The sequence below is a fragment of the Gadus morhua genome, chromosome 21 (genome assembly GCF_902167405.1).
Source record: "Gadus morhua chromosome 21, gadMor3.0, whole genome shotgun sequence".
NCBI classification, from domain to species: domain Eukaryota; kingdom Metazoa; phylum Chordata; class Actinopteri; order Gadiformes; family Gadidae; genus Gadus; species Gadus morhua.
This window is the reverse complement of record NC_044068.1, coordinates 15,225,710-15,249,709: the sequence shown is the minus strand read 5'-3', so window position 1 is coordinate 15,249,709 and position 24,000 is coordinate 15,225,710. Positions and strand designations below refer to the sequence as shown.

The following is a 24,000-nucleotide window of genomic DNA, read 5'->3' as shown; positions in this document are numbered from 1 at the left end:
ATGTCAATCCTATGCATTTATCCTTTTCTCCTCTCACTGCAAAGGCATGGACGTTTGGTGTGGATTGTGTTGAGTTTCCATTCCTGGGGTAAACTGTAGATAGAATGGTATTTTGTTGTTTTCGTGAGGTGTTGGGGTTGGCCGGGTATTTGAAGGAGCAGCTACGTTTGTGTATGTGCATAGGCCTGTGTGTTTGTGTGTGTGTGTGTGTGTGTGCACATGTGTGCATGCCTATGTATGGATGTATGTGCACGTTTGTGCCTGCTTAAGCATGTGTGTGTGTGTGTGTGTGTGTGTGTGTGTGTGTGTGTGTGTGTGTGTGTGTGTGTGTGTGTGTGTGTGTGTGTGTGTGTGTGTGTGTGCGTGTGTCTATGTGTGTGTGTGTGTGTGTGGCGGGGGATTATTACTGTCTCATCTCTCAGCCCAATCCAGGGCGTGACCCTTCCAAACAACACTCCATCCATCTCTACCTTTCTCTTTGCTCATCAATCTCGCCCTCTCTCTTTTTGTCTCTCCATCCATCTCCAAACCCCAATGCCCCAGGCGGAAAGAGAAAGAGTGAGAAAAGGAGACAGACAGACACAAAGGTACACAGAAATGACGAGGGGGGAAAGGAGGGAGAAAGGTAAAGACCGGGGAGAGCGCAGGAGAGAGAGATGACCCTGTCTTCTCCAAGCTTCTTCTTATTCCATCAAACCAACATCATCGCCTCAGAACTCTGCCATAACACATCCATCACATGCTACAGCACCTGCACACACACACACACACAAACACACACACACACACACACACACACGATGACCAGCAGCGTAAGCAACCCTATTCCTTTCTTTTACAGAGAAGAACAAGGTAGCTCATGAAACCGTATCCATAATGAATTTATCTGGAGAATATGTAGTATTTGTCATCATTTGCAGCACGCTACTGCAAGGCAGTGCACGGGTAATATTTAACAACATATAAACTGCAAGGCAGAGGCGACAGCGCCATGTAGCACTGTGGACGTAGGCCCCTCCCAAAACCACTGCCAATCACATCGTTGTGGAGCAAACTGCCACTGTTAGATTGGTGAATACTCTTTTTCTTCTTCAAAATAATCAATACATATTTTTTTTTAATGCATCATCTGCATCTGCAGCCTTATTGGACAAATAATTGATAATTCATTCAATTTCAAAAAATATTTTTAGGTCATTTTAAGGTTGGCAGACACAGGTTTGTAGATACATGAAGATGGTGCTCCATGCTGCCATGCAGGAGATCTCTCTTTAATGCTGCTATCCATTTGGATTTACGAAGTGGTAAAGTCGCAAATCTCCCAGCTTTCTTGCGGCATTTCACTGAGGCACGCCCCCTTTTGGTCGTAGTATCTCGTCGCTTTCAAAGTAGAGCGAGCAGAGCTGTACAACTCGCAAAGAAGATGGCTGTGCCCATAGTTAATGGGGGATGAGATGTATTTTCTTTCTATTTGTACCACGTTGGTGGTTTTAATGTCGTTTTTAAAACCTCTTACACACTTGATTTCATTGCTGCTTTAATCCGGTCACCAATATATGCATTGCACGGTCTTGCTTTGCGTGCAATTCAATGTAAAGTTTTGTTTTGAAGCTGGTTTGCTAAAGAGGCTATGTTGCTAATGATGACTAGCAATCTACTACTCCCCCTCGTGGCTTGACAGAAACACAAATGGCAAACTGGAAGGCTGGAGCAAGGGAAATACGTCACGTTCTCGCTGAAGCTGGTCGTTCGTACCAGCGTACCATCCAAATGGATAGCAGCATGAGTGTGTGTGGTGTTGGCTGTTCTAACCTGTGCACATCAATTACTCAATGTGCAACAGGTGTGCAGCCTCACCCAGCCCCAGAGTCCAATCAGACTATCTCGGGCCAGGTGAGGCTGCTTTAACCAGCCATCAACACACACACTCCCCAAAGAGATCAATCCAAACAGCATCATGCATGCGTGTGATGAACCTTCCAGCATGGAAGCTGTCTTTTATTGGAGAACAGGTTATGAACCCAAGAAATTGGGCGAGAGATCTGAACAATATTGTTGGACGGTCGCAGTCTGACTTCGGCCTACGGTGATCATAAATTGGCGACCAATACAACCCTCTAACCATGTGTGCAGTAAATGGCCTTTCTCCCTTCAAGATATCCCAGGTTCTCTGAATTGCGCTTTAATGATGGCGCCGTCCTCAGTAGAAGATATATTCATGTAGGTCCTCAGAGATCATGCATGTTTAATAGAGCATGAACTAGCAGGCCAAGAGAGAGACACTCAGACAGGTGATACAGACAGCAGAATCAGACAGACAAGACGGACAGACCTACTGCTAGGTTACCATGGTTATCAGAGCAGAGAGAGTGTCAGGTGATTAAGCCCCACTGGATGTATACGTGTGTGTGTTTGTGTGTGTGTGCATGCGCATTTCACCACAATATATTAAAAATATCTCACCACATACAGCGCCCTTCAAATCTCAAGCTTGTCCAATGTTAGTTCACGTCATACAGAGCTTCATATAGCGCTTCGACATTGATTACAAAACCTATCAAAGGTTTTGCTCACTTGAATGACAAACAGCCTCTGGGGGAAGTTGTTATCTGTGCAGAATATCTCTTTGTTATTTTAATAATTCCTCTCACCAACTCAAACACACGCTAATCTTATAGCATTGGTCGTAGCGGAATCCCTTTGGATGTCACTTTGACACAAAATGTTATCGGGTTCCTAAGTTCGTAGAAGTTATTGTATCCTCATCGCCACATCTTCATCATTACAATCAGTTCCGTTGGATTAAAAGCTTCCGTGTTCCTATTTAGGCCCAATCCCATTTCTACCCCTCACCCCTTCCCTTAACCCCTCCCCCTTGTTTTGAAGCGGTAAGGGGAAGGGGTGGGATGGGGCCTTATTCTCCTCTTTCTATTTCCCCCTTCTGCCGCGGCGGCCTTGGCCGTACCCCCCGAGCCTCTCCCTGGGGGATCATGCCCGGGAAGGTTCCGCTCTTTTGTGGCTGGCGTCCCCCCATTGTCCCGCCTCTGCGTCACCACTTTCAGCCTCGATGTGTCTTCTTATTTTTATTCTTTTACAATGGATTATATCACATCATTATGGGGCTCAGAAAGAGGCCTACATAAGCAGGCCGGCTGAGGCATGAAATCACAGCGCAGCAGGACGGTCGTAGTTTGCGGTCAACCAGTTGAGCCCTAGGAACCTCCCCCTGGCCTGTTGTTGGGGGGGCTCGTCTTCTGAATGGGTTACAAAGCTGTTTTCCTTCTCGTCTACGGCGTGCTGCTTGACTCACTAGCTCTTCCTCTACCTACACTCGACACTTTCCGAGAATCTCTTTCGAGGATTTTTTATAATTGTTCTGGCGTTTTCGTTGTGTTGTGTTTGTGCATGTACCAGATTAGATTGTGCAATTTTAACAATGAAAGAGAGGGAAGGAAAAGATAAACAAACTTTCCCGTTAAAAAATGTGTTGACATTTTTCCGGCGAGTAGAGCTACTGCTGTTGTAGGGACAGATGCAGGCATGCCTTTGCCAAAAAAAACATATAAATCATCTACCATCTCTACACCCATTCCCAGTCCCCCTCCACCCTCCCTAGTGCAACTGCCTCTGCCAACATGGGAGGCTGGTATATGGAGCCCATGTCATTACCAGGAGCCCAGAGATGAGAGGACATTACAGCGTCTCCGGGACATTTGCATCTGGTTTTGAAATTGCTTTAATGTCGCTGTGATCAGTTTGGGATGTTGCCTTCAATTCCCTAGCATTGACAAATGTCAGTAGTTATTAGCCGTTTTTTTTTTGTGAAGTGAGTCCCAGGGGAGGGGGGAGGGGGGATGAGCTGCCTCTTCTTAGGGGGGGTGGGGTGACCTAAAATATTTTATGGTCGGTTTATTAATTAGGCTGGAAATTATCAAGAGCCAAGGCCGTTATTGCAACTTGAAAGCCAGATTTGCGCTAAATATTTTATGAAGAGTTTTTTAAGATGTGTCTCTCTCTATATTTTTGGGTCCCCACACATGGGCCAAGGAATATACTGATGACTACTTCATTTAATTGATGGTTGAAAAGGTTGGCTGCCATTCTGCACGCGGTATTACTACAGGGTGTAAGCCATTCTGCACTACAGGGTGTAAGCTTGTCTTAACATTTACATTGTTTTAATGCGTTTGAAGTTCAACCTTTAAGTGCTAATTTACTGTTAGCATTATGTTTTATATGTATATAATATATGATATTCCCTTAAAGGGCCAGTGTAGCCAAAACCATGTTGTTGTTTAATTTTTTTCCGTCGTAGTATGTCTTCTATTATCCCAGAAATAGGCCCAATCCCATTTCTACCCCTTACCCCTTCCCCTTACTCCTTCAAAACAAGGGGGAGGGGGAAGGGGAAGGGGTAAGGGGTAGAAATGGGATTGGGCCTTAGTCATCTATACCGTTCTGTTACCATTACTAATTAATATTGGTGTAAAACCCTGTCTCTTGGCTCAGGGCCCAGCCTTTTCTCTTTTTGGAGTCAAAGGGCCCCCGACAGGGAGGGCGAAGGCTAACCCCATGGTGTGTGTGGATGTGTGGTGCAGCTCCATAGGGGCGGCCATTGATGTTGATGGCTGCCGTTATACTATTTTGCTCGTTATAAGAAATTCACATAAAGCCTCCAAAAGATGACGTGAGGCTTAACGATGGGGTTGAACCAACGCCCCTCCCCCCTGTGAAAACCTTCTCGGTGCTGTTGGTACTATCGATTTTCTCATGGGTCGAGATAAACGCGAGGCAATTCTCGTCTGTGGATAAACAAGAGAAAGAATGAAGGAAAAGTGAAGAGATTGGAAAAGAGTATCAAAGTTTTTGTCTCATAATTGATTTGTGTGTGTCTGTGTGTGTTAGTGTGTGTACGTTTGTAAGTGTGTATATGTGTGTGTGTGTGTGTGTGTGTGTGTGTGTGTGTGTGTGTGTGTGTGTGTGTGTGTGTGTGTGTGTGTGTGTGTGTGTGTGTGTGTGTGTGTGTGTGTGTGTGTGTGTTGTAGCAGTGGGTAAGTGTGTGGGCGAGATGGAGAGAAAGCGAGGTAGAGCCAAAGAGAGATTTGGAGTTCCTCAGATGTTCTTCACAGTTCATCAGAGTTGACATCTGGCCAAACAGCTGGATTCATCTGAGCCCAAATAGTCTTTCTTTCTCACACACACACACACACACACACACACACACACACACACACACACACACACACACACACACACACACACACACACACACACACACACACACACACACACACACACAATAAACATTCAACACTTTCTCCTTTCGACTCTTGTTGCTTCCTCTTGTTGCTCTCCTTTACATACACAGACACATGCCTCCGCTTAGTTCACCATAAAGCCCTGCAACCATGCATATTTGATTTGATGTATATGGTGGAAAGAGTGCGAGAGAGAGAGAGAGAGAGAGAGAGAGAGAGAGAGAGAGAGAGAGAGAGAGAGAGAGAGAGATACAGAGACAGAGACAGAGACAGAGCGTGAGAGAGAGAGAAACAGTCAGTGTCACGTGTGTTTGGGCTTGTAAAGTATGTGTCTGCATCTGGGGATTTGTAAAAGTTCTTGTGTGTATGACTGAGTGTGTGTGTGTGTGTGTGTGTGTGTTTTTGTGTGTGTGTGTGTATATTAGGAAGGAAGCACAATCTCTTTCCAGAACATTAGGTTACTACAAACATCATCTCTGAAAATACACCAGATGGTTTTCATTTGGTTTAGGCAAGTTATCTAACTCATCAAGAACATGCACCATGAGCCTTGTCAATTCAGGATTTTTGTAATTCTCCACGTTTAAAACAATATGTTCAACGTAGTTACAATATCTATGTGATGTCCTAATATAACTAAGGATATTTTATTGAAGGTACCACTATAAATATCATTTATAATATGTATAATTACTATTCCCAATGACCTGTAGGTATTCTGCCTTTGGTGAACATCTCCACCGTTACGCCTGATCAGAGAGATGCACACATGCCCTTTGTGTTCATTCCTCTTCTACAGGTTGAGAGGCAGATCGTTGCTAAGCTGTTTTTAATGACACACACACACACACACACACACATACGCTGCATCCCGTCTGCCGCCGTCCCTCATACACCCAGCATACCCTACTTATGTCCTTTAGTAATATCATGAGCGTCACCAGCCAGTCATTGCGCTCTGCAGAGTCTGGTCACCACCGTTGGGTTCTCCTAAATGCCATTGGCCGCTGTCTCCCCCGCTGCCTCCCCAGGCCTCTTCCCGGCGGTGCTGAACCTGGCCACCATGGCCGACATCCACGCCAACGCCACCTGCGGCTCCCAGGGGCCAGAGATGTTCTGCAAGCTGGTGGAGCACGTCCCGGGACAGCCGGCCAGGAACCGGCCGCAATGCCGCGTCTGCAACCAGAAGAGCATCAAACCCTTAGGTAGGACCTCCAACCAGGCCCCCCGTGATCCACACACGCACACACACGCACATACACGCACGCACACACAAACAAACACACACACCGTAACTATATCGATGTATCCGGGAACAACAATAGATATATAAATAGATTTATGGTATATACATACACATGCACACTCCGATTTTATATATAGATACAGATACATCTATATTGTATATACTTACACCCACACTCTAACTATATATATATATATGGGAGCCGAGCCACAATACATAAAGAAATATGTATTGTGAAATATATATATATATATATATATAGTATAAACATGCACAAACACTAGCTATATATAGCTATATATATATATATATATGGTATATATATATACACTCACACCCTGAAGTCCCCTGTTCAGCTTTTTCATGGTAATATCTTGTTTAAAGGTGTCTGAATGCTGGCGTATTTGTCAGAGCCTAACTGCGCAGATGTTAACTAATGACTTGGTATGTAATCATCTGTCTGCAAGATGCATCTTAACGGTTGGACTGCAAAATTAATCACGTCTCCCGACATGGTGATAGAACATAATTGCCAGCCAATAATGACTCATTTAACCCCCGGTAAGTCAGCCAGCCTGCGTGTCCATCCATCACTCAGCCTGCCAGCCAGCGGATCTGAGAGAGCCGTAAACAGGTGGAGGAAGATATATGGAAATGTAGAACAGGGGAGAAGGGACATCTTTAGATTAAGGCTGCGACTAAACAATTCCTTTCAAAGTGAATTGATCAAATTATACTTTTTCTGATGAGAAAATTCACCATTTAGACCAAACTCTGAATGCCATAAATAATAGCATCCAGAGTTAGCCGGGTCCGAAGTGATGTCTTAGATGTGCTTGCTTTATCGGACAAGCAGCCAAGAAAAAATAGATAACTCTGCTTATAATGATCCATGAACCAATTATTTGAATTGAGCTGCAAATGTTTATTTTTGTACTTGATAAATGACTTAAAGGATTAATCGATTATTAAATTAGATAGATTAATTTGCTGTTGATTGACTGATCGATTAATCGACTAATGGTACACCACCAATTTAGATGTTGGTTTATAGAGTCGGAAAGATAATGGAAGGAATGGAGCAAGGAGGAGAGGGAGGGATGGAGGGAGGGAGGGAGGGAGGGAGGTAGGGAGGAAGGAAGGGAAGGAGGCTGGGAGGAAGGACGGAAGGAAGGGAGGGAGGGAGATGTGACCAAATGGATGACGTTGGCTCATGTGCACTACATGGCCTGTTTGTTGTATTGTGTATTGAAGACACCGATAACAAAGTTTAATTTATATTTGTTTTATTTTGTTAACCCAATTAACAGCAAATAGACAAACCTACAAAGAAACTCCGGGAGGTTTTATTGTCAGAAACTATATGAAAAGTGGATTAAGGTGAAGTCACCAAATGTTTTGAGCAGGATTTGATTTGTGCTTTGCTGCTTGCATGGAATCGTTTCAGGGTCTACCTTGTGTGAATCGATCTTTGGTGAATAAATCACCACCTCTGAACTGGACATGTCTTTAAAAATGTTTGACCGCTGTCTGGAAAACCGGCTATTTTCTGCTGATTTTCACCATTTACCCCTGATTTGTAAATGCTATCCAGCCATCTATGTTGTACATTTGGGGAGATGATTGAAATGTCTGACCCCATTGTATCCACGTTTTATCTCGTATTATATCTCTTGTATTGTATGAGACCGAGAGCAGTCCCAGCTGGCCTAGCCATGCGTCTTATTTGATTCTTTGTTGATCACTGGCGAATGGGTCCCTGTGCAATAAGCACTTCCTTGATTTACATAAGAGTTTGGAAAGTGATTGCGGTTGCATCATTATTCGTCTATAATTGATATATGTACTGGGTTTCTTTCAAATGTATTTGGGTTGCGCTTGAATCAGGACATTGTTCCACATTGGTAACAACAGAGTTTTTTACTTACTTTATTACCTTGAAATAATGAAAGGCTGTTAACGCCTACGATGTCAGGGCTCCCCTCTCCCCCTCTGTTCCCTGTGTCCGGACAGAGTGGGAAGAGACTGGAAATCTGCTGCACCTTCCATATGGAACGGTTTGCAGGAACACTTGAAGCGGAAGGATTTTATTTCTCATGGATAATTTGTTTTGGATTCTTTTTTAGGACTTGGAACTGGGCAGCTCCAGGCAGTACCCGTGTTTCAAAACGTTAACGCTTCACATGAATGGGTTCCTGGTCCGTGCTGTGTATTGGCTCTCTGTTATCCTCGACTCACCCTATGTTTACTCTACGTAACCCTGTTGCATGCTACTTTGTTAGCCGCGTCGCTCTTGAAGGAGTGACTTTAATCTTAGTGAGTCTTGTCTGTTTTAATAAGGGTTCAATACAAATATAATGATCATTAATAATCAATAATGAAAACTGAATCATTTGTTCCACAGGTCCATGCTCAAGTATTATTGTATTGTTTTGAGAGATGTTGGGTGTGTTGTCCTGTGGTCTGTGCGACTGAGGGCTGCTCAGGGCTAACAAGAAGCAAGGACAGGCTCCAGGCATCCATGGTATTCCAAAGCTTTCATCTTACATGCACAATATTCTGTTCACAAAAATTCAATTGTGAGTTCAGCCTTACTTGCTTCTTAAGTTTGTATGTTTAGTTGATCAATTCTAACCCACTAGGTGGATATTAGTCAAATATACCTTATGGTTGTTAATACGTCAATAAGAATAAGGTATATATGATACACTCATTGAATCCTATGCTCTATTGCTTGTTTGTGTTTTGCGACTTGAATGTGAGGTTCCGATCGCTGGGAAATGTGTGTGATTAAGAGGCTTGCAGATATATGCTCATAAAGGTTATAGCCATCACACCAGCCACTCAACCATGCCTCTTATGGCACTCTTAAACTGCAGTGTTTACTAAGTGACATATGTCTCTCACTGTTCCCCGAGCACGTGGACTCCTGTTGAGAAATAAAAAAGAAAGAATGAAATGTCAGATTTAAGTTGTGTGTTTATGGACAGCTGGCAGCCGAGAAGTCTTTGAACGTCCTGCTGTGTGTAATTCTTTTTAATCAGCTGCCTCTGCCCCCTGTTTTATCACAGCTCTACACAGGAGTTACACCAAGCAGACAAATCGTCTTTTTCCTTGTTACTTTTAGAAATATTAAATGTAATCCAGATAATTTTTTCGAAAACAAGGTAATGTTTTGTCTCATATTTGAAAGAGGCCTCTGTTCAAGGTCTGGACTGCTTGAAATGTCATGGTCCTCCTGACATTGTCGAAAATTTGGTCTTTTAAATATTCCTTTAAGTGCTTTGCCTTTAGACCGAAGCTGAATGTTATGTTCATCATAGTAAGGTAAATAAATTTAGTTCAATTAGTAAACCTTTTGAAGTCCAAGCCAGCTGCAATGAAAACACTTTGTGCGTGTGTGTCTGTGTGTGTGTGTGTGTGTGTGTGTGTGTGTGTGTGTGTGTGTGTGTGTGTGTGTGTGTGTGTGTGTTTGTGTGTGCGTGTGCATGTTATAGAACAACACCCAATAGAATATGCCATTGATGGGACCAATCGTTGGTGGCAAAGCCCCTCCATCAAGAACGGCATGGAGTACCACCATGTGACCGTCACCCTGGACCTGAAGCAGGTAGACACACACACACACGCACGCACGCACGCACACACACACACACACACACACACACACACACACACACACACACACACACACACACACACACACACACACACACACACACACACACACACACACACACTCTGTATGGGGAGGATGTTGTTGCAGTCCTTCCCCTGCGGTGAGTCTGTCCTGTTCTACGGCCAGCAGAAGAGAGAGAATGCTCCCTGGTGAGGGTGCACCACGGCTCTTTAGTGTCCTCTTTCAGGCCTCAGAGCTCCTGTTAGTTATCAGGCTCCTTAGCGCTGATGGATCCTCTGGGGGTTCGTCCCAGAGAGGGGGCCATCGGGAGGCCTTGCAGTGAGTCCTGCGCGGCTGAATGCGCCGAGTCGGGTACATTCAAGGAGAACCGTCCAGCTTGGGAGTTGGACCAATGACATCACCAGTTAACGCTGTCGGTCAATGGTTGTGATGTTGCGGAACAAGATTGTTCACCTCGCTCGTGTGAAGCAGCGCTCCCTGATGTGAGGGCATAGCAGAGCTTAACGCTTCCCACTTAAAGCTGGTTCTTGTTGAAAGGGGATGTTTCTATGCCATGGAACTGACTGGACCAGTGGTGATGGGGGAAGCACAATATAAAGCTTAGGTGTTGTCTGTGCCAGCTTTGCTTCTGATATCCAAAGCCTTTTATTTTTCTGAGCCGCCATTTGTGTGGGTTGATGCTATATCTCACTGCAACTGCTTTTCCTCATTTAGTGGAATGTGCGCACACACACACACACACACACAAACATAGACCATACACGCACGCACACACACACACACACACACACACACACACACACACACACACACACACACACACACACACACACACACACACACACACACACACACACACACACACACACACACAGGCAGGCACAAAACCTGTGAGGGGAAAGGTTGAGACAAAATTAAATCCAACTATTTTAATTGTTTCCCACAGAAGTGGTCGTAAAGTAGTTTACACTCTGATGGTAGTTAGACATAGTCTGAATCAAAGTTGATTGGATACAAGAAGAAAGTAATGTTCGGTTTACGAAAAGCAGAAATGGAGAGGTGAGATTGCTTTTATCCTTCTATTCATTTGAGTGAATGTAATTCAGTCGGCGGAGAGAAAAAAATGTGGCGGGACCGCAATCTTGACATGTTAATGACTTCAGCTCCATCCATCACTCCTCACACACACATAGCCTGTGTGTGGGTCTGTGTGTGTGTGCGTGCGACCGTGGGTGCGTGAGATTGATTGAGATTGGAGTGTGATACTTGTCCCCAGATGTGTTGATAGATGGAGACACGAAGGCCAAATATTTATGAAGCTGAAACATGCATGGGCACATCAGCCGCCACACCGTCCCGCTACACACCCTTAAGTGGTTTTAACAACACTATCCAGGCAGCCCATACGAGCCAATGGTTAAACCTTTCATAAAAGAGGCATGAGCAAGTGAATCCAGAAAATCTGCAAAGCGTTGTTGTCTGTAGTTTGTACCCAGAAATATTGCATTTATACGAACAGAGAATAGTCAATGTTTTTCTGTTCCGCATACATTCTGTGTGTGTGTGTGTGTGTGTGTGTGTGTGTGTGTGTGTGTGTGTGTGTGTGTGTGTGTGTGTGTGTGTGTGTGTGTGTGTGTGTGTGTGTGTGTGTGTGTGTACACTGGCCCGCATGTGTGTGCATTTGAATTGTGCATATGGGGCTGTGTATCCAAGAAAAAGCTATTTACCCTCCACCATGCTAAATTTCCCTTGCGACCACATAGTCATCTCAATCAGAAAATGACAGGGGGTTTGCCTATATGTGTGTGCGTGTGTGTGTGTGTGTGTGTGTGTGTGTGTGTGTGTGTGTGTGTGTGTGTGTGTGTGTGTGTGTGTGTGTGTGTGTGTGTGTGTGTGTGTGTGTGTTTGTGTGTGTGTGTGTGAGTGTGTGTGTGTGTGTGTGTTAGAAATAAATGGCAGTCTGTGTTCTGGGTTCTCTCTGAAAAATGTAATTAAAAAGAGCAAACCTTGAACTACCACTGGCTTTTAAGTTCCGCACAAAAACACATTTATATCCTTTTGAGAGACCTGGAATTTGAATAACTTCAACCATTTATTCTTGTCAAATTCTGTATGGGAAGCGGTCGATTGTTTCGATTTGACGCAGAGAGTATCTTCCTACATCCACTGGCCACACAGGATTATCTATTTGCTTACCATTGCAGGAAGTGTGTGCATTTTAAGAAATGTAATTTACTGTCTTTTCTCATTTTTACTTTATTTTTAGCAGTTGTTTTAAAATATGTTGTAATTTAAATGTAGTGTTTCAACACATTAATTATTTCAAATAAATAAATAAAAGTAAAAGTGTGTATATTTACGCGTATTTATTGAGGCTCATTATACGTCAATGTGTGAACTACTTTAGCTTATTAAGTATACATGTTTATTTGGAACTGATTCTTGTTATTTGTTACTAGGGCCAGAATTGATCTGACGCTGTTTCAAAGTGTATGCCATATTTGTAGTGGTATGCTTTTGCGACATGAAATTGCATTTTCCTATCCATGGTAACAAGGTTTTTTTCTCCCTCAGATTGGCTCTATTAGCAGAGATATGGCTTGATTGACCGACGTTTTTATTGCAATAGTCCATTCAGTCACTGGCTCTGCTTCTCTGTGGGTGGAAAATAGAGGGTTAGCAAGGGCCAATCAGATCTGGGAGTAACATTGCATTACAGAATCAGCCAATTTGCCCTAACCTACCTTCACCTCATCAGTCAGGCCAGCGCTCTCTCTCTCTGAAGAGTTGATCCATGTCTGCACTCAGTGGAAACATGTCTTTGTGTCAAGGTGTTCGCTTGCACTTTCTCTTTTGGTTCTCGTCGTTTAACGGAGACAAAACCTACGTTTATGGAGGAATTAAGTTAATTTGAAAAATGACTGGTGAAATACATTTATATTTGGCCTTTAGGATTCACATTGAGAATACATTGCACTCTCTCTAGAATGGAGAGCTGTACTGAACTCCATTGCGCTGTTTGATGGCTTGTCTGGGAGCGTGGGCCAGAAAGAAAAACTGTAGGAGAGATTGCTTGTTTGGCTAGATGGTGCTCAGGGCTGGTATTTAAAAGTCTTAAGGTCAGGTTATTACCAAATGTGTGTACGTGTGTGTACGTGTGTTTTTCTCAGACAGATGTTTTTTTCATATTTTTCATTATAAAACAGACACACACACATACTCACACACACAAACACACACACACACACAAACACACTGCTTGTATGTTGATGAAACTGGTGCACATACAAACAGAACGCATGCTCGGTGTCACCACACACGCACTCACCCTAGTGATACCCTCCAAAGGGGCTAGAGAAATGGCGTGTGTTATGACGCTTCAGCTGCAGAGTGTCCAATCGAACCTCTCATGTTGAAGTAGCTGAGACGCTTCCTCCGACCTCGACTGTGGCAGCTGTCTATGAACTGGGAGCAAAGGGAAAGTTTGGCGTCTCCCTAGAGATGACAAACACCGTGATAGGGAAACAATAAATGTTTGGATGAAGGCCCTTCGCATCTGGGTGTTTTCAAGAACATTTCAAATTTAAGTCCAAATCCTCCTGCCCATTGGCCCCCCCAATAACAGAACTTGGGTCACACATTGCGCATCATTATTATTGCTACTATTATGAGACACGCTGTTGACTCATATCCACATCAGTGGGTTAGGGGTTTTGAGCAGTTTAGAGTCAATCAAGAGTCCACCGCTGGTTCCCTGACTGGAGGCATTCCCTAACACTCGGGTGTAAGTGAACTGTAAACAACAGCTGTTCATTGGCGTGCATGTGTGTGTGTGTGTGTGTGTGTGTGTGTGTGTGTGTGTGTGTGTGTGTGTGTGTGTGTGTGTGTGCATGTGCATGCGTGTGTGTGGGTATGTCAGTTTACATGAATCAAATAACACAATCACAACGCATTCTCCATGGCTGATTAACGGCTGGACACTGTGTTATGCAGGACATGAGGGAAGGACTGGGCCATTCATTTTCTCATCAGTTTGCTAAGTGCTTATTTGGCTTGAGTTTTGTTCAAGATGGCGTTCAAAATAGATTGTTTTTTTTTCTGTCTTGCCTGTTAATTGTTGAATAGCAATAATACTTCAGACCAACTGATTCACCACGTAACGATTAAAACTAACATTTTATTTCTGGGACACCAAAAGTTAAACCCATTTCTTGCTTCGTCTATAAATTGGATAGAATTTTAAATGAACCAACCAGGTGAGAGAGTCGGCTCCTATTTCATGGTGTCTTTAACACGAATCACAATGGCTGTGGCTCCTTCGTCGGGGGAATAACTATCAGGACTGCTTTCGTCCAAGTTATATTACCAGGCCAGACACGGAGAGCATCAGACTTGCATGTGCCGCGATTGGTTCTTTGGTTGCTTCATGCCTGAATGAACACCCCCCCTAGGGGAACAGAATGGAACTCGCAGCAGCCTTGCTATCAGCCTTGCACCATGGTGCAACACACCCTCCCAGTACTTAAACACATAGAACCAGTGCCTGAGACCTGGGATGGGTGTCTTTGGGTTTTGGCTTTGTAGCCATACAAGCCATGGGTCTGGGTGTCAATGTTGTACTTACTTTCTCTGTCTGTCAGAAGGGGATTTCTAGATATAGTTCATATCAATAAATCTATTGCGATCGCTAGGTGTTATTCCTGGTTAGCGGTGTGTTGTTTGTGGATAGAACACACTGACATAGAAGAGCGTGTGCAGTCAAATGGACTACAATTGATTTATATGGAGTTGAATTGAAGTGAATTTAATTTAATGGATGTTTTGACACAAGTCACAGCTACAAATGGTCTCCATTTCCAATGTGTGCGTTCACATGGCGTCTGGTGCAGGGCCCTAATCACTGTTGACTCAGCTTCTTCCCCCATGTTTGTTGTGGATTTATGACCGACATTCATAATGGAATGGAAGGCCCTCATTTTATACGGTCTCTAATATTGTTTGTCGACGCTTTATGCAGATGGTTATGGTTTAGGCGGGAGAGAAAAACAGATTCAGCTATGATCAAAACTCAATAAATGACACACACACATGCTTAACACACACTGTATGATTAGATGCTCTCTTTTGCTCTTTTACACACACACACACACGCATGCTCACAGACGCACACACACACACACACACACACACACACACACACACACACATACACACACACACACACACACACACACACACACACACACACACACACACACACACACACACACACACACACACACACACACACACACAAAACCTACTGTATGAATAGAGACAGTGTGTCTTTGTGGAACATTTCAATTGACTGCTATAAGGTTACATTGAAATACACCCCACACCCTGACACACGCATGCTTGCACACATGCACACGCATTCACCCACACACATACACAAACACACACACACACAAACACACACACACACACACACACACACACACACACACACACACACACACACACACACACACACACACACACACACACACACACACACACACACACGCGCACACACATTCATGGTCGGTGCCTTCTGCATTCTAATTTCCACAATACGATACAGGGTTGATACAACGTCTTTTATCAAACTTCCCAAATAACCAACTGAATAACTGACTGATTAACTGACTAATTACATGTATGTTTATTTTGTCAGTTTGTTAATATTACACAATCAGAACCCCAATCCATATATTCCTCTGCTGTTTTGGTCTCTCAGCAGTTGATTTTGCACTATATAACCAAATTGAAATTATACAGACAGACGCTGCTATTCTTCGCTGCCTCAACATAAATGAGGCAAAACCAATGCTCTTTACCCAAGGAAACCCTTGGGGTATCGTTCACCAAAAGCCTAGCTTTGTTGCCAGCGATGTCAAAGCAATGATACCGCTAGAAAAAACATCCTCTAACTCACTCTCTCTCTCTCTCTCTCTCTCTCTCTCTCTCTCTCTCTCTCTCTCTCTCTCTCTCTCTCTCTCTCTCTCTCTCTCTCTCTCTCTCTCTCTCTCTCTCTCTCTCTCTCTCTCTCTCTCTCTCTCTCTCTCTCTCTCTCTCTCTCTCTCTCTCTCTCTCTCTCTCTCTCTCTCTGCCCAGGTGTTCCAGATTGCCTATGTGATTATTAAGGCAGCCAACTCACCCCGTCCAGGTAAACCATGGAGGTTTATTTTCTTCATGGGCCAGAGTCCCCTGCAGTTCTCTATGTTGTTAACCCTTGCTGGCTGGAGTAGCTCAATGCATGAATCTGTTAATTTCTTTCTGGCTGAATCGATTACAGTTATTAAACAAGATTTTGGACATCCTTGGGGTATAGTTATTTAATGTTTGTGTTTTTGAAAATACCAATATTGTGAGAATGTACGAGTTACCATGAACAATCTATAAAAAAAAAAATAATACCAGACGTGAGCATTTTATTGAACATTGATCAATTTCTATTTAACATGTTTGAACTTATCAATTTGGCCACAGACATTTCCCTCAATGCTACATTGATCCCCCCTTACACACACACACACACACACACACACACACACACACACACACACACACACACACACACACACACACACACACACACACACACACACACACACACACCCATTCCCCTGCTGGTATTCATTACATTGTTCAATTCTAACCTTGCACTTGTCAGGTAACTGGGTCTTGGAGCGCTCGCTGGATGGCGTGACCTATGACCCGTGGCAGTACTACGCCATCACGGACACCGAGTGCCTGACGCGCTTCAACCTCAACCCGCGCACCGGACCCCCGTACTACACCAGGGACGACGAGGTCATCTGCACCTCCTTCTACTCCAAGATCCAGCCGCTGGAGAACGGAGAGGTAGCGCCTCCCTCTATAGGCAACGTGGCGTCGCTCACCGTGAGCCCCGTACCTGGGCTCTCCGACCCTCTGGCTCCCAACATTTGACTGTCCCTTTACCACTATTTTTCATCGATTTAAAAAAAGGAAAGGGCAGTTGTCATGGCCTTTCTTGAAGCACTTCGTATTCAAGAGTAAAAAATAGATGAACACACATGCGGTGGCTGAGCAGAGATCGAAGCTTCGTACGCAATACTGAGTGAAGGAAGGCAATGGCCAGTGGGATTTCTTAAAATTTATTTAGCTAACAAAGGCAAACACAAATCATACAGATGGTACAGATACAGATGGAAAACATATGATGGCATTTGAATTTTTTACTGAAGAATCTGTCTATATTATATTTCATTATAAGTCAAATGTTCTAAACCTAAGATCCCCACGTCCTACCTGCAGTATCCTTGCGTACCACCAGTGGTAATACTGCGCTAATACACTCAAACAACGGAGGTAAAGTACAGACGAAGCCCCACAAGAAGTGGATTTGTTTTGCATCAGATACGCAAAGTACATTTGGAGAGTAGATAAGGAGCCCTGCCTGATTACGTTTCAAGTATCCGGAGTCGTATAAAGTTGATTTAAATAAATACATAAAAACCTATACAAGTGTAGAGAGGCAAAAAAAAAAAAAAAAGGGCACAGCAGAAATGATCAACCGTCAATAATCTATTTCATTGAACAATTTCGCTCCGTGAAAGTGTATATCATTAAGGAAATAAAAATAAACAGACGAACTAGTGCCAAATGATATCATTCTACCTACATGAGTAGGTATGTTTTCTCACAGATCCTCAGCTCACAACAACAGTTGATGCTTCTTAAGGCGGTATGGGGAGATTAACGGAGGCGTAATGCCTGCAGGCCATCTATAGCTTTAACCTCCTCGCTAGTTATTAAGAAGTAGAACAAGCAGCACAAGGAGCTGGACGTCATCATGCTGAGTAGATGTGACAGCCTCCATAATCATCCATGTGCTGGGTTACAAGGATCCCAACAGTTTCATGGGGTTAACACGAATCCTTTCCTTTTCAACATGTATCAATGATGTAGATTGACAGCATAAATAGTTGGACATCATAAAACTTAAAAGAGGCAGAAAATGCTGGAGGTGCACTTTTAACTAGCGACATGATAACCATAGCTAGTGTCAGACACAGGCACGTGGAAGTCAGTAGACTTATTAGAGCGTGTTGAATGACTGGCAGCGACGGCTGTCTGAAACACCGCAAACCAGAGAATACAAAGTCACCTGTGCCCGACTCCTCTCCGAGAAAAACCTCCCTTTGGATATTTGAGAAGAGGATTAACGGATCTTTACTCGTCGGATTACTTGAAATAACATTCTCGAAAGCAAAGCTAGTACCGTTTAAACCTGTGGAATTAATACAGCCGACACTATCTGTTTTATTAGCGCACTGTTGCTGAGGCAATTTACTGGGCCGTCACAGTCCCTTCTGTTCGGCACACAACACACTACCGTTCCCGAGATGCGCACTGATAAGAGTGCAGAAGACTGTGAAAAAGTGGAATGAAAAAGTTAAACGATGGGAAGGATCATATTTTGGAAAGTGTAACTGCTTATTTATCGGAGCGCTTTAGCATCAGGGGAAACTTGGCCAAGGCTGTGATGGTTGAATAAAAGTAACGATAAAAAATAAAGGTTTAAAGGTTTAATACTGTGTGTTGATTGGGTTTCTAGAATATTCTCAGCTGCATCATGGAAAGCCAAGGGGTGCATGTTAAAGATGATAGGCTAGTGTCTTGGTGTACGGTCATACAGACACACGGTAACACAGACACAGGTGTACTACCTCCTGGTTGGATCACAAAAGTAAGATAAAGCAGTTCAATACCATAATCGACTCAATAAATGCTCTTCGATTATGTATAAATTCATACACACTTAGCACGCACACACATACAATGCAATTTTTTCCAGCATCGTCCTAAACATTCTAATTGTAAATGGGTTGGATGTGTGTGTGTGTGTCTGTGTGTGTGTGTTTATGTGTGTGCCGAGGTAGTGCAGACGGGTGTCAAAAGTTTGAGTAGGGTTTGTATGTGTGTGGTTGTGTGTGTGTGTGTGTGTGTCTGTGCGTGTGTGTTAGAGATGTGATGATGAGTGGGGTGACATTGGGAGTGTGTGCACGATGCAGTGACACATCGCCTACGACTCATTATAGTTTCTCTGTGATCAGACTGCTAGGGAGCTGTCAGCCTCACACACACACACACACACACACACACACACACACACACACACACACACACACACACACACACACACACACACACTAACAAACCCCCCCTGCTATCCCCAACCCCACGCACTAGCACCCTTCACACTCACACACACACACATTTGCTCACACGACTCACCCGAAAAATCACACAAACACACACACACAAAGACACACTAACGCATACTCTCACACACAAAGACACACGCATGCAAGAATTACACACATGCACACGCAAAAATAAAACCTACACACACAAACATGGACTCACACAGTGTGCAGCTTGCAGCCATCAAGTATTCCTAAAGACTAACAACTATTCCCTCACAAAATGCATGTACAAAAATGTAAACACACACACATATACACACAGTGATACATGGACACATGTAGAGAGAGAGAGAGAGAGAGAGAGAGAGAGAGAGAGAGAGAGAGAGAGAGAGAGAGAGAGAGATGAGAGAGAGAGAGAGAGAGAGAGAGAGAGAGAGAGAGAGAGAGAGAGAGAGAGAGAGAGAGAGAGAGAGAGAGAGAGAGAGAGAGAGAGAGATGAGAGACCCTACTCTCTAAGTATTTTTTTTGGCTAAGATGAATGTTTCCTTGGCTGCCATCGTGAGAGAGACAGATGGGCAGGCAGACAGTCAGGCAGACAGTCAGGCAGACAGTCAGGCAGACACTAAGGACAGGACAGTCAGGACAACAGGCAAACCGTGTTTTCAATATGTATTTGATGTGTTTGAGGGATGACGTCGATCGCAATCATATGATTCACTTAGTCGTGCTGGGATTTAGTATCGACCAACTAATGATAGCCATTAAAGACAGACAGAGTTTTAGTTTTAGCATGCAAAAAACCTCAAGAACTATAAATCAGTGTTTATTAATAAATGAATGCAGTGAACGACACATCTACAATGTTATGAAAGAAACAAGGGAAGAAAGTAAGCAATAAAGAAAGAAAGAATGAAAGAAGGCAAGAATGAGAAAGAAAGAAACTCACTAATGCAACGATGCTGTAAGCTGGCTCAAAGGACTGGTTAAAGGGGTGTTAATCTTACATATCAAACGGGAGGTTCAGCATCATCTACAGGTTGGCCGAGGGTAATTGCAATTGTTACATCTGGTTTAATGTCATTATTTTGGCATTTAGCTATTACAAATGACGGTGAGTTTGTGGGACCAGGTAGTGGGTACTCGTGTTGCATTGTGGGTATTGTGGAGAGAACCCTGTAACTTGAGTGAGGCGTCAGAGGTCCCATTCGGCTGTTGGTTTGGCCCTGATTTACTGTTGATCTGGGGTCTCGGGGAGACCTTCACAGCATCGCCAAACGATTGCATATTCAAGCAATAAATTGCAATTCACAACAACATCATGAAACAGTCATCGCTGTCTGGGTGAAGGAAGGTTTCATGACCTGGGTATCAACTCCTCTGCTCGTCCTCAGATCCACACCTCTCTGATCAACGGGCGGCCCAGCGCCGAGGACCCCTCCCCCACCCTGCTGAACTTCACCTCCGCCCGCTTCATCAGACTGGTGTTCCAGCGGATCAGAACGCTCAACGCTGACCTCATGACCCTGGCGCTCAACGACCCCAGAGATGTGGACCCCATCGTGACGAGACGGGTGGGCGGGGCTCGGGGAGGCAAAATAAAAACCATGTGCCCATGTTTACACAGTCTGACTTTTGTGACCCTATGCAGGGTTACACAGTGTTTGCTCCTCTCTCTCTCTCTCTCTCTCTCTGTGTGTCTCTCTCTCTCTCTCTCACTCTCTCTGTGTCGCTCTCTCTCGCTCTCTCTGTGTCTCTCTCTCTCTCTCTCTCACTCTCTCTGTGTCGCTCTCTCTCGCTCTCTCTGTCTCTCTCTCTCTTTCTCTCTCTCGCTCTCTCTGTCTCTCTCTCTCTCTTTCTCTCTCTCTCTCTCCCTCCCTCTATCTCTCTCTCTCTCTCTCGTTTTCTCTCTCTCTCTCTCTCTCTCTCTCTCTCTCTCTCTCTCTCTCTCTCTCTCTCTCTCTCTCTCTCTCGCTCTCTCTCTGCAGTGCTACTATTCTCTGAGGTGTAACCCGGTGTCTCTCTCTCTCTCACTGCAGTACTACTATTCCATTAAGGACATCTCTGTAGGGGGCATGTGTATCTGCTATGGCCATGCAAAGGCCTGCCCTCTCAATGAAAGAACAAAGGTATGACTATCTGTCTGTCTGTCTGTCTGTCTGTCTGTTATTATTTTGTATATCCTCCCCTAGTTACAGTAGTCATCGTGTATGTCGGTCCGCCTCACTGTCCCTAGTTACGGTAGCTAGCTTGTTTTTCCGTCTGTCCCTAGAAAGTCTTCTCTGTCCGTCTTCAGTTCCAGCAGTGGCCTTGACGGTCCATCCCTAGCTTCCAGTAGTTATCTGGTCTATCAGGCCAAATTAATTACATTTAAAGCCAGTCTACTCCTATCTACTCCCTGTGCCTCCATCCCAGCCGGTCTCTCTCCCTCAGTATCATCTCACTGGTTCCCAGACTGCACCCCACTCTGAGATCTCCTCTACCCTGCGCTCCTTCAGCTCAGAGACACAACCTCTCCTCTAGCTCCAGGCTACTCCCAGAGTATTGACTGCTTTCAGGCCGTCTGCAACCTGCTCCCCGGATGATCTGAGTGTGTGTGCGTGCGTGTGTGTGTGTGTGTGTGTGTGTGTGTGTGTGTGTGTGTGGGTGTGTGCGTTTGTGTGTTTGCGTGCGTGTGCGTGCATGTCTGCAGCTGCCCACAGATGACACAGGTGTTACACCGAGGTCATCTCACTTTCAAACAGTGGAGTGTTTGAAAGCTGACACCGCTCTCACCTCTGTCTCTCTCTCTCTCTCTCTCTCTCTCTCTCTCTCTCTCTCTCTCTCTCTCTCTCTCTCTCTCTCTCTCTCTCTCTCTCTCTCTCTCTCTCTCTCTCTCTCTCTCTCTATCTCTCTCTCTCTCTCTCTCTGTGTCAGACATTCAGACACTCTTGCGTGCCGGTGTCCGCTGCACGGCCTGCAGGCTCTGAGATCCTATTGGCTGCCACATCTCTCTCTCTTCCACCCTGTGATCTCTCTGACAGGCAGTGATGTCATTGACGTGTCCAGAGATTGTGTTCCTTTCTTGTATTGTTCAGAGTATAGTGAGATAGTTGATCGTATAGGCTGCAGGCCAACCGGAATGATGTTGTTTTCATGAAGTGCTATGTGGTAATGGCAATGAATGAGGGGTTCTCTCCACCCCACACACATACACACACTCGCTAAGTGAAGCGGTATACAAATTCAATGAATTATTGTTATTAATTTGATTACACCCTTATTAACTCCCGTTTACCTTACTACTCCCTACCTATCCTTCTGTCTTAAGAGCTATCGATGTTTGAGGATACATTTTCTATGAAAACATTATTCGTTTAAAAGGGTTGAAAGGTCTTGTTAAGGTCCTGTACATATGAGCCGAAGGCACAAGGGTTTGTAAAAACAATCAAACTACTGGTGTACTTGCGAGGATAAAACGATGCCCAAGTCAACGTAGAACGAAAAGTATGACATTCATATTTTATTTCTCTTTTTATTGCATACAGAGACCTATGTAGATGTAAATCTAACCCCCAAACACATAGCGCACAAGTGTGGCCCAGAATTTTGTCATCATTGCAGAGTCTTACTTTGCCCAAGTCGAGGACAAATGCCCCTTGCATTACCCCTTGACGTGGGCAAAGGCGCCAAAATTAATCCTTGTACTCAAAGCATGAATACACTGAGATCATAGTACTCTGAGACAGATGCCTCTACTTATTTATAATACTTACTTGATCGTCAACTAAAGCACTAAATCCTCATCGTCTACGTTTAACTCTAACTCTCCCCAAACAACTCCATCTGTTTGTGTGTGTGTGTGTTTGTCCCTCTGTGTCAGTGCATATGTTCGCCTGTGTTCACGCTATCACATACCTCCCCGTTTGCTCATTCACAGAAATTCAGCTGCGAGTGTGAACACAATACCTGTGGCGAGAGCTGTGATCGCTGTTGCCCCGGTTACCAACAACAACCCTGGATGGCAGGGACCTTCCTCACCCGCCATGTCTGTGAGAGTAAGAAACAACTAAATATAGTCCCAAGAAATCACAGATAACACCCCATGAAACCACTCGGTTCACCCGGGAACGCCCTCAGAGCAGCGGGCCAGCCCGTGGTCCATCGCGGTCGGAGCCCTTCATCATACTGTGTGTCTCCCGTCCAGAGTGCAACTGCCACGGCCAGGCCGACGACTGCTACTTCAACCAGACGGTGGCCGACCTGACGCTCAGCCTGGACGCCACGGGCCAGCGCAGAGGGGGGGGAGTCTGCGTCGGCTGCCGCCACAACACCGCGGGCGTCAACTGTGAGAACTGCAGCGCGGGCTACTACCGGCCTCAAGGGGTGGGTGCCTCCCGTCGTCTGGTTCAGTTGGGTGGGTCCAATCTAATGGTTTAGTTGGGTGGGTGGGTCCCATCTACTGGTTTAGCTAGGTGGGTGGCTCCAAGCTACTGGTTTAGTTGGTTGGGTCCCATCTACTGGTTTAGCTAGGTGGTTGGCTCCAAGCTACTGGTTTAGTTGGTTGGGTCCCATCTACTAGTTTAGCTAGGTGGGTGGCTCCAAGCTACTGGTTTAGTTGGTTGGGTCCCATCTACTAGTTTAGCTAGGTGGGTGGCTCCA

At 44.6% G+C, this 24,000-nt stretch overlaps 1 protein-coding gene across 5 annotated transcripts in view; it reads left to right on the top strand.

The window, feature by feature from the left end:
- Nucleotides 1-24,000, top strand: part of lama2 (laminin, alpha 2) — a 158,218-nt gene that overhangs the window by 22,481 nt on the left and 111,737 nt on the right. For all 5 annotated transcript variants that reach the window (XM_030345512.1, XM_030345510.1, XM_030345509.1 and 2 more), the window contains exons 2-9: nucleotides 6,290-6,463; nucleotides 10,002-10,114; nucleotides 16,283-16,334; nucleotides 16,842-17,032; nucleotides 20,754-20,933; nucleotides 21,399-21,488; nucleotides 23,279-23,396; nucleotides 23,546-23,724. In XM_030345512.1, the coding sequence (XP_030201372.1) occupies nucleotides 6,290-6,463; nucleotides 10,002-10,114; nucleotides 16,283-16,334; nucleotides 16,842-17,032; nucleotides 20,754-20,933; nucleotides 21,399-21,488; nucleotides 23,279-23,396; nucleotides 23,546-23,724 (1,097 nt within the window). The remainder of the gene's footprint in view (nucleotides 1-6,289; nucleotides 6,464-10,001; nucleotides 10,115-16,282; nucleotides 16,335-16,841; nucleotides 17,033-20,753; nucleotides 20,934-21,398; nucleotides 21,489-23,278; nucleotides 23,397-23,545; nucleotides 23,725-24,000) is intronic.